This window comes from Octopus bimaculoides, chromosome 7, assembly GCF_046866305.1.
Source record: "Octopus bimaculoides isolate indiv1 chromosome 7, ASM4686630v1, whole genome shotgun sequence".
Taxonomy (NCBI): domain Eukaryota; kingdom Metazoa; phylum Mollusca; class Cephalopoda; order Octopoda; family Octopodidae; genus Octopus; species Octopus bimaculoides.
The window spans coordinates 30,776,069-30,790,877 of NC_142934.1; the positions used below are offsets into that span (position 1 = coordinate 30,776,069).

At 35.8% G+C, this 14,809-nt stretch overlaps 1 protein-coding gene across 6 annotated transcripts in view; it reads right to left on the reverse strand.

Annotated features, from left to right (window-relative positions):
* Nucleotides 1-5,074: 5,074 nt before the first annotated feature.
* LOC106882482 (protein lin-7 homolog C) overlaps nucleotides 5,075-14,809 on the reverse strand; it is a 45,683-nt gene continuing 35,948 nt past the window's right edge. For all 6 annotated transcript variants that reach the window (XM_014933171.3, XM_014933172.3, XM_014933173.3 and 3 more), the window contains 4 exons: nucleotides 12,898-13,046; nucleotides 11,907-12,116; nucleotides 6,202-6,256; nucleotides 5,075-5,791 (listed from right to left, as the gene is read on the reverse strand). In XM_014933171.3, the coding sequence (XP_014788657.1) occupies nucleotides 5,691-5,791; nucleotides 6,202-6,256; nucleotides 11,907-12,116; nucleotides 12,898-13,046 (515 nt within the window). In that variant the 3' untranslated portion in view covers nucleotides 5,075-5,690. The remainder of the gene's footprint in view (nucleotides 5,792-6,201; nucleotides 6,257-11,906; nucleotides 12,117-12,897; nucleotides 13,047-14,809) is intronic.

Below are 14,809 nucleotides of genomic sequence, written 5' to 3' on the forward strand. Positions count from 1 at the left end.
CAAGAATTCAAGACAGAGAATAACTGGATAGCAATCATTCTAAGGTAAATTTTAAATGTCACCTTAAATCTAGAAACAGATAAATTTTACTTTTACCATAAACCTACTGAAAGATTGTTGTTCCTCCACATGCATTCTACCCACCTCTAAACATCCTCCAAGACTTAGTACCCACCTAAAACACATGTCATCATTGTCCTCCAGCAAGGCAGAATTTGATAGAGTACCAGGTTAATATAGCACTTTCAAGCATTTGAAAAAATTGGGTACTCAGAAAAAGTACAGTATCTGCAAGTACCAACAACTTATGGGCACAGACATGAACTATATCTCATGTATTCTCCTAGTCCAATGAACTCTCATGACAACATTTCTATGTCTTTCTTTTGTTTCGGCATCAATAAAGGAAACTGTACCAGCTATCATCCTGACACACTTTTCTTTAACATCACCTTGATTTACTGACACCTTGCTTTGCAATCTATAACACCTCACATATCTGATCCTCTCATTACAAAACATTGATAAACCACTTTTAGTTCCTCTCATTGCAACATATATACTTCATATCTAGCTTCTCTAGTTATCTTATATTGTTCCTTGTTCCTACCTTTCTTCTAATCTTTTTAGCTTTTATGAGCATGTATTCAACCATTCCATTATCATGTTACTTTCCATTTTGCTTCATCCACAGATTTAGTCTATGACTCACATCAGGTCGATTTACAGAAAGTCTATGTTATAAGTCTATCTCCTTCTCTTTCTCCTTGTCATATACATCAGCTATTTGTTTGAACTTAAGTCTAGCCAAAGGATTTAGCTTCCATATCCTCCCTTTGATTGCCTTGTGCCTCTAAGTCAATCTGGCTCTTATATTGAGGTCTTTGATCATTAGACTATGATGAGTGGTATATTCTTTAGAAAAAAAAGACTTAGTATTCACAACCATTTACTTATCCCATTTCCCGATGACTAGGAAGTCTCTAATTTGCATGTTCACATTATTTGTAGGCTATCAGATGACTGACCAGGTTTCCAAAGCCTTGTCCCTTCCTCATTTCTTGTACTATATCCATAGGCAGAGCTGTGATAAAGAGATCACTGCTATTCATTAGTGAGGTAGTCTGCAAGAGAACCTCATAGAACAATTTTCTTCATTTATTTGACATTCTTAGAGTTGTTCTTCTTACATTCATTATTAATATTAACCCATTAGCATTTAAACCAGCCATATCCAGCCCAAATATCCTACTTATTTTACATTCAAACCAGCCAGATTTAGCCCCTTACACCTGCCCTACAATGTCATTCTAAAAACAAACAATCACATCATTGAAATCTTAAAGCTAAGAAATAGTGCAAAATAATATGAATTACATTTGACAGAATAATCTGAATGCTAAAGGGTTAATAATAAGAGTGAAGATGATGAGCTGACATAATTGTTAGGATGCCAGGCAAAATGCTTAGCGGCATTCCTAGACCAAATTCCATCATTGTTGACTTTGCCTTTCATCCTTTCAAGATTGATAAAATAAGTATCAGCTGAGCACTGGGGTCAATGTAATCAACTTACCCACTCCCCTGAAATGCTGGCTTTGTGCCAAAATTTGAAACCACTATTACTAAGAGCACATTTGAATCACCCTATATAATAGTCTAATAGTTTTATTAAGATATTAGAGTCATTAATTATATAAATCTTTGATAGTTGTTTATTGTTTTCAGAATGTATATTTACAATATTTATATATACACTACATTTTATGTCTATTCAGCAGTAAGAAACTTCTTGATAATCAGATCAAACCATAGTGGTATATGTAATATATTTTGTAAATATAGTGATATATGTAATATATTTGGTAAATATAATGTATACAGGATGTTCGGGCTAAATTTGATGATTTTTTATGTCTTTTATTTTCAGGAACAGCTTTATGTTTTAGTGAACAGTCAAAGGCATTAAAAAGCATAAAGATTAACTGTTGAGAAAAAGTTAGCTGACACAGTGGACTGGAGACCATCAGAATATTGGAAAAGAGCTATTTGTATTATGATAATTTGTGCTGGGTATCAAAGGGCCAACATCATGACTGCAGCTCAGTGCTTTGTGAACACACTAAAGGCAGTGAGACATGACATGGGCAGCTGCAATAGAGACTATAAAACCCATGGCCAGCTGAAAGGAACACAGCAGGTGTTCTGACTGTATCATGCCACTCTACATATTTTTGAATTTTTAAAAAATATTTTTACTTCTGGATGGTATATATATTTTTTCCTTTTATACAAACTGTCAAATTTAGCCCAAACACCCAGTATGAAGGATGATAGTTGGGTGAAGAAAAGTCCAGTGGTCAAAATGGAACAAGTTTATGGAAGAGGAAGACTGAGGAAAACATCGGAAGATCCGATGAAGGATAATCACTTGCTACTGAGCCTTGAGAAAGACATGACAACAGAATGGAGCTGTGATGAAGCAGATTTATCTAACCCATACTAGCATGGAAACATTATGTTGTTTGGAAAATACTGTCCGATTTTTCAGAAACATTTCTTCAAATTCAATTTAAGATATTATTTTTGTAGTGTTTTAGACAAAGTTTTACTTGCTTAATAATCGATGTGTACTCTAATACATTCTTGTTGATTTCTTTCAGAATATATTTTTGAAGTGTAGAAATCCTTAATTCCAAACATGAAAAAAGAAGAAATGCATTTACTTTCTTGGCATGAATTCAAGCTTGGACACAATGCTTCCCAAACAGCTGCCAATATCAACAGAGCATGGGATGAAGGGTCCAATAGTGATATGACAGTACAATGGTGGTTTGTGAGATTCTGTAGTAGGGATGAGAGCCTTGAAGATCAAGAAGGTAGAGGATGTCCATCTGCCCTCCATGATCAGCATTTGAAAACAATAGTCGAACAAAAGCCATGACAAAGTGCCAGAGAAATGTCTCATATACTTGGCGTCAGTGTTTCAACAGTATCAGATCACCTGAAGAAAATTGTCAACTTGAAAAAACTTGATAAATGGGTCCCGCACAACTGCAATGAAAATCAAAGACCTCAGCGTTTTCAAGTGTGTTCGATGCTCTCTCTGTGAAATTCTAACGACCCATTTCTTGATCAAATAGTGACTTGTGATGGAAAATGGATCTTTATGACAATCGTAAGTGATCAAGTCAATGGCTAGATCGTGATGAATCACCCAAACATTTCCCAAAACCAAAGTTGCATCAGCAGAAGATTATGGCGACTGTCTGGTGATCTACTGTTGGTGTCATCCATTACAGCTTTCTGGAACCTAACCAGAGCATTACATTGGAAGTTTACTGTAAGCAACTGGAAGAAACGCATGTTCAATTGAGCGAAATAAGACCTGCACTTGTTAATCGATGCAGTTCAATTCTGCTCCATAACATTCGACTACACATTTCCAGAATGATGCTACAGAAGCTCACAGACTTGGGATACAAGACTTTACCACATTCTCCAAATCTCTCACCCACCAACTACCACTTTTTAAAGTATCTAGACACTTGTTTAAGGCAAAGAACCTTCAGTTCCAAAACTGAGGTGACACTGAATTCAAGGATTTCTTAGCATCAAAACCTTTGGATTTTTATCCAAAGAGGCATAAATGACCCTGTTAAGCAATTGGAGAAATACATAGCTCTTCAGGGATCATATTTTGAATAATTAAACCTTTGTACAAGTTCAGTTTTTTAACAATATAGGCTTATTTTTAAAATCGGCCATTATATTCCAAACAACCTAATACAATGATATTTTGTTTTAGTATTTGGTTTTGATGTGAACTTCTGTTGTAGCATATTTTGTTGCATCTTGGAAGGGTCAACATGTCAATAAACACATTCTGTTTCGCTTCTTTATCTTTATTTGCCAATCATTCAGTCAATCAATAACCAGCTAGGTTTATCAAAGTCCTTTCATAGTTATTTGCAATCTCAGAAAGAAAGAGAGAGAGAGAGAGAGAGAGAGAGAGAGAGAAAGAGAGAGAGAGAGAGAGAGAGAGAGAGAGAGAGAGAGAGAGAGAGAGTGTGTGTGTGTGTGTGTGTGTGTGTGTGTGTGTGTGCGTGCACATGTTTGTAGGTACTGATGTGCATTTGTGTGGCAGTGAATTATGTGAGTATATGTGTGAGAGAGGACGTGTGTAAATGTGTGTGCATGTTCCTGTCTGTGTAAGGTGAGGATATTATGACTAAGTATGTGTATATGTGTGTGCACATGCACAAACATGCACTCACAGACATGGTCTCTCTTTCTCTCTCACATTCTCATTCATATCCATATAAATATACAGAACCTGTAAACTAGGAGACAGACAGACAGATCTGAAGCAGATATGGAGAGCATGTCATTGATTAGGTGACAAAAGGATTTTACCAAAAGCCCAGCTGATTGATTGGTTGGCTGAATGATTAATCAAACAACTGATTAGTTAGTGATTAAACGGTTAACCAATTGGCAAATATAAAAATAAAGAATATTTGTAGTAGAACTGGTGAGTGTGTTCATTATTGGCATAATGGCCCTCCTGAGAAACAATAACAATAATGATAATCTGGGAAAAAATATCACCTTTATATTATGTAAACAGAAACACTTTCTTAATGTCATCCATTTTATTTAAATAATGGTACACAACCATCAGCAAAATTTGAAATTGTAACCTTTGGTTTTGAATTTTAGAACATAATTTCCTTGCTCTGTTAAGAATGATAACTATGTTCATACACTTTTGATGGATGTAATTGTCAGATCAAGCAAGACTGCTTTTTAAGTCATATTCTACTTTACCATTGAATAGCTTAGTTCACAGCCTGTGTAAGGTTATTCATATTGGTATGAAGTCAATATATTTGATGATGTTAATGGGATATCTCAGCATGTTATGGAATGGCTGCCAGCTGTTGTAATTTCTTGTTTGGTACATTACAGAAGGAGATAGTTGCTGCTTGGTTGAAATGACAGATTTGTTTCATTTAAGACCTGTTTAGAATAACATCTTCAAGTGTTTGCAATATTAAGAAACAAAAGACCATTTCTTATAAGTTTTATAATAAATTTTAATGTATTCAACATGTACCACAGGTATGCATATAGAATGATACACATGCATGTAAGCATGTATATATAGACACACGTTAGTGAGTATTGTTGTAAATATGCATGCATATGTGTGTGTGTATACATATATCTGCACATATACATACATGTATATGTATATATATATATATATATATATATATATATATGCACACATATACACAAACACATGCATGATTGCACACATATACATGCATACATTTATATGCGAGTCTTCTTCCTTGTTGAGAAGTTGCCTCTATAAAAGAGGACTGCAGAAATCAATTTTTACATCTTGTGAAGAAGACAAGAATACATTTCTAGAATAAAAAGGAAAAGAAAGGGAAAACCTTGATGATAAAATTTTCTTGAAATATGTGTCTCATATGAAGTGGGTTAACTCGGCAATTTACAAAGATATACAAATTATTGAAAAGACCAACTAACTACATCCGAAAAGTTAACAAAAGAAATGGAGGAGGGTGGGAGGCATTTGAAGATGATCCCATGGAAATTAATCACATGGGTGGAATGGTTGGAAATATAAATCCCTCCTGAACTTGATGAAGAATCTAAGGTGAAGCTCTTCGTCTAGCAGAACGGGTTTTATCAAATCTGGCTTCCATTTCTTCAAGAATTTTAGGTGTATACCGCACAACCAATCGAACTGTACCTGAAACGGATGAAAAAAATATATAAAATATTGGAAACAATTGTTTAATAACTATCTTAATATTCATTAATTATGCCATGCAACTATGGTAAATATAAACCTTAGTGGGATTTGAACTTCGAATATGATGTGACAGAATACAAGAGTCTGGGCAGCAAACTGTGAACAGCTTCTATCCACCAAATCCACTCCCAAGGCTTTGATCAGCCCAAGGTTAGAATCAAAGACAGCTACCCAAGGTACTACACAATGGGATTGAATCTAAGACCATGTAGTTAGGAAGTTTTAACCACATAGCCATGCCTATGCCTGTATGACTTTGCTAAAACATCATAGCTCTAGCAATTGGAAATATTTAAATCACAAAAGAAAACCTTCCAGTATGGGAGATTGTGAAAGAAGACACCTACCCACAGCATTCTTGAGCAGTTCCACAGCTTTCTCATGGTGTTCTCCTTCCACACTCTGTAAAATACGAGGAGAAAGTAAATTTATTTGGTTCTTTTTGTATTTGGTTTCCAAAATTCTTGATGTAAACTTGTGTGTTGGAACAAATCTAGTATCTTGGGAAAGTCTTTACACCAATAATAATAACACACATGCCCTGGTTCAATTTCACCTCTTTACTGTAAGTAAATTGGTTAGTTACCTAACCAACTAACTAATCAATTGTTTGTCAAAGTCCTTTCATTGACATTTGCAACCTCATCAATGATATGCCCCAGGACTTTGACAAACAACTGATTGTTTAACCAACAGGGTAAACAAACAAGTGATGACTAACCAATTGACTAACAATAAAGAAGTGAAATTGGGTCAGTGTATGTGTTTAATATTATTGGCATGATGACCCTCCCAAGAAACAATAAGATATGTTCATTTACTTATAAAATGTTGTTTGACACCAGTTCAGCACTGAATATATACTGTGTTTCACTAAGTCAGGTTTCATGTATAAACCTGATAATGTCCTCTCTCAGTTCAAAAAACATTCATCATCAAAACGTTTTGTCACCATGTTTTCAGACAGAGGTAGAATAAATATCATTGTTTAGTATGACCACCCTATGTCAATCTTCATACAGCAAAACTATGATTAAACCTGTTCCAAAATGACCCTCCTACTTTTTTTTCTTTTTTAAATACTACTACTTTATCCTGTTCTTTCCCAACCCCACTGTTTTAAAACAGTGGAAAATGAACCAGAGAGATATCGAGCTTCTAGTGGACCTGATGACTTCCTAGAGGCTTCCTTTTTTAGTGATTGGATTATTTTATGCATTCATCCTCATCACTTAATGTACACTTTTCCATGCTTGCATGGGTTATATGGAATTTGCTAAGGCAGATTTTCTACAGCTGGATGCCCTTCCTCATGTGTTTCCAAGTAAAGTAATATTCCCCCTTGGTCAGAATGGACATATTTTCACAGAAGACTGGAAATGAATGACACTGTCTTTATGACAGTGACTCGCTTACAACTATCACATGATGTTAAGACAAGGAAGCACAAACACGTTTGCATGCATACATATACACGTATATACATGGTGGCTGTCAACTTGTAAACAAGTACAACCATTGCTCACAAATTATCTTATCTTAAATATTAAAAACAATGGCTGTCACAATGGCCATGTTGAAATTTAAAGTTAACAACAGCTTGTACAATACCACTAAGATTCTCACCAACAGAAACAAGCAAGATCTCTGGATTCACAATGACTTGGGTGTTATTTCGGAATTTCCTTCTTCTAGAGAGATGTCTAAACAAAGACTTGAGGTTTCTCATTCCAAGATTTTGGATGGCTACTGACTCTGTTGAGTTCTTCTATCCTTTTGACAGGTTTTGTTTTTCATCCTGCAGAGTGTCCAACAAAACTCATCGTCCATAACCAGCAGACTTGATGGGGTTGTCAAACAGTTGCTGACACCCAACCATGCAACAGGTTGTACTGGGTTACGTGTTACAAATAGCACTAAGAGTGGCCTGCCATGTGTGTGTGGGCACGCGCATGCACATATGTAGATGTATATATATATATATATATATATATACACACACACACACAAACACACATGACAAGCAGATGTGGTCTACAGAAAGAATGTTCCAGTTATCTCATGCCTCTTCCAAATGAAGAGATACTCTAGTTAGAAAATTGCTATTTTTAAATCTCACAATGTGAGATATTCAGCAACAGTACTTTGTAGTAAAGATTGTTTGCCATGTTATGTTGGCAAACAATCTTCACTACAAGATACTATAGTGTTGAATAGTACAAGAAAACATGAGTGTGGGCATACATATAGTGTTTCCACAATGGTCCACTCTGTTTCTGTGTACTTACAACTTCAGGCGGTTGTCATTGCAGAGACAGGTAAAAAGGTCTGACTTAGAGTGCATCAATTATTGTTCTTTGATTATTGTTTCTGGTGCTTTGTATCTCAGCACAGTGCTTTGAGCTAATTCTTTTAGCTTTTTACTTCTTTCAGTTCATTAGACTGCAGCTGGGGCACTGCTTAGATGAGTTTAATCACACAAATTGATGCTAGTATTTATTTTTAAGACTGGTACATATTGCTAAACTTCTAAATTAAGGGGATGTAAACAAACCAACGCCAGTTGTCAAATGATGGGAGCGACAAACACATTTCCCAGCATATAAATTGACACAAGCCTAGAGTAAACATTCAAATGTTGTCACTATCTTTCCAAATTCTACTCAATTTCACATGGAATTTTTGGTGCTCCAAAGTTATCTTGGTACATAAGTCAACTTACTTTTTTTGGCTGTAAATTTTGGTTTGAAAAATTCAACTTGTATGCCAGAAAATACGGTAAGCACTGGGGAGAAGTGAAAAACAACACTCAATGCCAAGGAACAAGTGTATTTATGTTTATGACAGATGACACTCAGCATATAGCTATTCAAATTTCATGTTTCTGGTCATCAGACTTCATATTCACTCAGATGATTGAGAACATGGAATCTGAATAACTAGATGTGAGGTACCAGTTGTAATAACCATGTATATAATCACAATCTTCATCATCATATCATTTTAAGGTCCACTTTTCTGGCTTGCACAGGTTGGGCTGATTTTGTTGAAGCAGATTTTCTATGACTGGATGACCTTCCTGACACCAACCTTCAACTGTTTAAGTAAGGTAATATGTTACTCTAGCTGGACATATTTTCACAGAAGATTGGAAATAAGAACACCACATGTATGACAAAGATAGTAACACACATACATATGCATACACATGTATAAATATATTTAACAGGCTTCTTTCAATTTTCATCAAAAGAATTCACTCACAAAGTTTTAGTTGGCATGGGGTTACAGTAAAAGATACTTGCCCTAGATGTCTCAGTCAGACTGAACCCCAAACTTCTCAAGAACACAGCCACACCTGTGTGTGTGTGTGTGTGTGTGCATATATATATATATATATACACACACACACATATGCATACTACACACACTGGCACTCTGTCAGTTATGAAGACAGGGTTCCACTTGATTTGATCAAGAGAAAAGCCTACTCATGAAATTAACATGTAAGTGGCTGAGCAGTCCACAAATATGCGTACCCTTAACATAATTGTCAAGGAGACTAAGCATAACAGAGAATGTGGGACGGTTGGCCCTTTGAAATACAAGTACTACTCATTTTTGCCAGCTGAGTGGACTGGAGCAACGTGAAATAAAGTGTCTTGCTCAAGGACACAACGCGCTGCCAGGTATCGAACTCACAACCTTACGATCTTGAGTTGACTATCCTAACCACTTAACCACACACTTTCACCCTCTCTCTCTCTCACACACACACACACACACACAGGCTTCCCCACAATTTCATTCTACCAAATGCACTCATAAGACATTAGTAAACCAGGAGCTATTATTGTAGAAGACATTTGTCCAAGGTGCCATGCAGTGGGACCGAACCCGAAACCATGCGGTTGCAAAGCGAACTTATCAACCACATAGCCATGTCTTCATTATGTAGGAGCATCATTTCATTATTTTAAAGTTATTTATACAGAAATTATAGCCATCACTGATTTTTTGCTATGCTTCGTATCAAGATGTCAGATGTAAACAAACAATGAGACTGGAGACAAAAATGGGTAATGAGCATATATGCCATATTTTGGGGGGTTTTGCTCCTTCATCAGCACTCATCTAACCCACTCTTGCCACCGAACACATTGTTTATATAGCTACCACATTCAGTTCTGTTTATGGTATTGGATATACCAATTTACATATTAAACACGTTCTTGGGGCTGGTATGTAGATATTAATGACTTGTAGGCATGTGGTATTTTGTTATGCAACACCACACCAGCCCCAGGAATGTGTTTAATATGTAAATTGGTACATCCAATAACTTAACACCGCTGCATGTGGTGGCTATATAAACAATGTGTTTGGAGGCAAGTGTAGGTTAGATGAGTGCTGATGAAGGAGCAAAACCCCTGAAATATGGCATATACACTCATTACCCAGTTTTATCTCCGATCTCATTGTTTGTTTACATCTGATGTCTTGATACAAAACGTTGTAGCAAAAAATCAGTGCTGGCTATAATTTCTGGAGAAATAACCTTCACAAAATAATGCAAAGAGCACTGCAAACACAGTAGAATGTGGTGTTGACTCATAAAAAACATTTAATATACTTTATAGTATATCATGGTTGCATAACGAAATACTACGTGCCTACAAGTCATTAATCTTCATTTCATTGGTCAACATTCTAGCAGCCCTTCTTCCTCAAACCAGTCTCTTGACCTCAAACAGAAAGAAAGTACATTGAAAAGTCAATTCTGAAACTGGTAGTAAATTTGATTGGGCATTTTCCATTCTGAGTTCAACACCTACTGAAGTTAATATTGCTTTTCACTTTTCTGGGGTCAGTAAAATTAAACAGGAGTTCAAAGCATTAGATTGACAGAGAATGGGACAAAATATTTTGTTTCATTCATTTTAGCTCTTTACTTTATGAGTGCCCAGATAGATGTGGCAAGCTTGTCTGTCTCTAGCAAACAAGCTGGTGTTCCATAAAAAATACTCAGAGGAAAACAACTGTAACCACCTCTGTGTTTCCCTCATGAAGATTCCATGATAAAAACATAGCATCATATATATAGACACAGCTGTGTTGTTAAGAAGTTTGCTTCTCAACTAAGTGGTTTAGGGTTCAGTACCACTGTGGGACTTTGCACAGTTGTCTTCTACAATAGTCCTGATCCAACTAAAGCCTACTGAGTGTATTCAGTAGAGAAAAACTATATGTGTATGTGTCTATATGTGTGTGTATGTGTGTGTGTATTTGTGTGAGTGAATTTCTATTTTCCTTGTTTACATATATCCGTGTTCATTAATTGAAAACAATGGGTTTGTAAATCATGTCCTAGTTTCATGACATATCTTAACATGTTGCACAATCTTTCTAAACAAAAGGATTGTTCATACAGGGCTCATATAGTTTTCCATGTAAACAAGTCCAGGCTGGGAAATTATTCCCTCACTTGGAAACAAGTGGAAGTTGGTGACAGGAAGGTGAACACCCATCCACCTACACACATGACATACCATTAAAGAAAAGACAATGTTTTTCCTGAAGACATGAGGATAGCTTTGGACACATTCTTCTATAACAACACAGTGACTGTCCTACCTTGACTCCAACCAGATATTAGACATAGACACAGAGGAAAAGAGTGGAGGACATTTACAGCCTGGAACAATTTGCATAATTAAATAAGAAAAGGTGTTATGAGACATAACTGTGAGCAACTAGTGCCATGAATTTGGACAGCAAAGATGATTAAGAGTATATTTATTACCATAGAAGAAAAGTTACTGATTTAATGAAATTATCTTCACTTTGAGTATTTTTTTTAAAAGTGTGTCAGTTCTATAGAATTCTAGATTCTTAAGATTATTTCCTCATCTGGTGCAGAATCAATTGCTGCTTAGTTTACAATCACTCAAATCAGTGGTAATCTCTATAAAATAAATATTATTTAACTATCACCAAATCTATACTTTTAGTAAATTGCCACTGAATCTAAACGTTTATAAGTAAGACTTACCTCTCCATTGACTGATATCAGTTGGTCACCACGTTTAAGGCCACCTTCTCTTGCTGCCACACCATCAGGAATAATTCGGGATATGTATATAGGAGAGTTCTGCTCCTTTCCTCCCATCACATTGAAACCAAGACCATCTTCAGTTTTAGGCAGTTCTACAACACGAGGGTGGGCATGTCCCTCACTGGCAGCAAATGCAGCTACAGTTGCCTGCAATTGACCAAAAATAATAAAATAGGAGGAAACCAGTTCAGTACATTCTGACATATCTACATATAAACTCATATAACAATATACACTACATATAAACATATATAAACTCACAAAACATATAAACTCACAAAACTATCCAGATATACCATGCCACCTCCATAGAACTATACTTGTGTGCATACAAATATGCATGCACACACACATACACATACACTCTTAGAACCTCTCAAGCATAGACATTTCCACTATATAGCAGTCACCTCTATACACACACAAAGCCTCACAATAAACTACATACATGCAGGTGTGGCTAAGTGCTTAAAAAGTTTTCTTCCAACCACATGGCTTTGGGTTCAGTCCTACATTGTGGCATCTTGGGCAAGTGTCTTCTACTATAGCCCTGGGCCAAGCCAAGTCATATGAATGGATCTGATCAATGGAAATTAAAAACCTAAAGTGTGTGTGTGTGTATTTATGAATATATGCATGTCTGAGTGAGTGTGTTACTATCTCTCTCTGTCCTTCATTTTCAATCTCCCATGAAAACATGTCAGGTCTCGGGGAAATATTACTTTGCTTTGAAACATATGAGGGTTAATGACAAGAAAGGCCTCCAGTCATAGAAAATCTACCTGAATAAATTCTGTCTGACCCATGTTCACTAATAAGTGAATGTTAAAACAATGACGATGACACACATGCACGCACAGCTACTCTGCCACCCAACAATAGTCAACACCTACCTAAGAAACAATTGAAATAAAACTTTTACACCAACCTTTGCTGTAGCATTGGCACGGGCTTCACGAGTGCCAGAGATATCGACTGTTTCATACACATGTTCGTACACTTCTCGCACAGTCTGTAGGAAGTCACTCTGTAATACCTTCTGTAGGGCAGACATATTAGGTGTAGCAATTTCACCCTCTGAAAAATAACAAACATAGGCTAAGTGTTCATACACACACACACACACACACACACATTTAGGTTCAGTCCCACTATGTGGCACCTTGGGTAAGTGTCTTCTACTATAGCCCCTGTGTTAAACAAAGCCTTGTGAGTGGATTTGGTAGATAGAAACTGAAAGAAGTCTGTTGTATACATACACACACACAAGTGTGTGAATGTGTATGTCTTTGTATTTGTTCCTCCTTACTGCTTGACAAACAGTGTTTGGTTTGTTTACATTCCCTGTAACTTAACAGTTCAATGAAAAGAGACTAATAGAATAAATACCAGGCTAAAGCAATAAGTACTAGGATCATTTTGTTCGACTGAACCCTCCAGTGTGGTGTCCTAGCATTGCCACTGTCTAATGATGGAACCAAGTAAAAGAAAGATATTTCATAGGGTACATGCAGAACAGTGAGAATCCAAACAACACCATATCTATTTATTCTTAAAAGGGACTTACAAGCTATACGATTTATGAAAAGTTATTTTTTATTGTAGGATCAACTGTTTATTCAGCTGAATTCCCTTTTTAATACCTAATATTCAACTATGAAGTGAGAGTGAAATTGAGATAATGTTGTTCAAGATAAAAAAATCCAGAAAGGTTCAAAGAGATATTTTACACACTTAAATGATTGTTAAAGATAGAAAAAAAATTTTCATAAATAAATGACCTTTTTTGTAAATTGGAAGTACTAAAATTTTCTTTTAAATGAGTTTAATTTTTAAATTTTTGTTCACTCAATGTTAAAGATTACCTCCACATTTAATAACACTGTAACAAATTTGTGTTTTGTCTTTGGCCAGTAACTGCTATTTCCTATTTGTTTCTTTCAAAGGAAATGACTACCGTTCCCATCAGACTTCGCTTTTGTGACCTGGACATCAATGTTTTGAAACTGACCTATTTTCCATTACATTTCAGACAGATTCAGCACCAAGATGCTGAAGCAGAATTTTCTTAAACTTTCTAAAAGTTTCAAGAATTTCTAGAACATTCTGGCAACATAGATAGCAGTATATACACAGGAATCATAAGCTCAACAGTTCAGTTTACTTCTAGCTGTCCAAGTGGAAACAAGTTTGAGGAAAGCAAAGTTTGAAGGAAATATTAACCGTTTGTCATACTTTCTAAGGGCAAGCAAACAGGAAATAACAGCTGCTACCCATGGACAAAAATAGCATTACACAGTGTAATTGTTTCTAATTTAGGCACAAGACCAGCAATTTTTGAGGGGATGGGTCTAGTTGATTACATCAATTATTTTTAACTGGTATTTTATTTTGTCAACACAAGAGAGAAGAGAGGCAAAGTTGACTTCAACAGGATTTCAATACAGAACATAAAGAGCTGGAACAAATACCACAAAATATTTTGTCTGATGCTCTAGGGATTCTAGCAATCCATTGCTCAACATTCAAATTAATAACAGTTACAGCCTACCACCAAAACAATGGTTTAGTCAGGATTAAACTCATGACTTTGGCTTAAACCCACAATAACTATTGTCTTCTCATCAAGTAACATTTAATAAGATGTCAATGAAAACTCTCTGATAATAAATGTAATAGTAAGTGTTGACTGTAACTGAACCCAACTTTTGTGCTTTTAAACTCTGCATTACTATTCTTCAGTTGAAATACACTGCCTTTGTTTCAGGTAATGACCTGAAACAAAGGTAGTGTATTATTTAAAGTAATCTTCCACCTTTTACTAGTTTCGGTCATTTGGC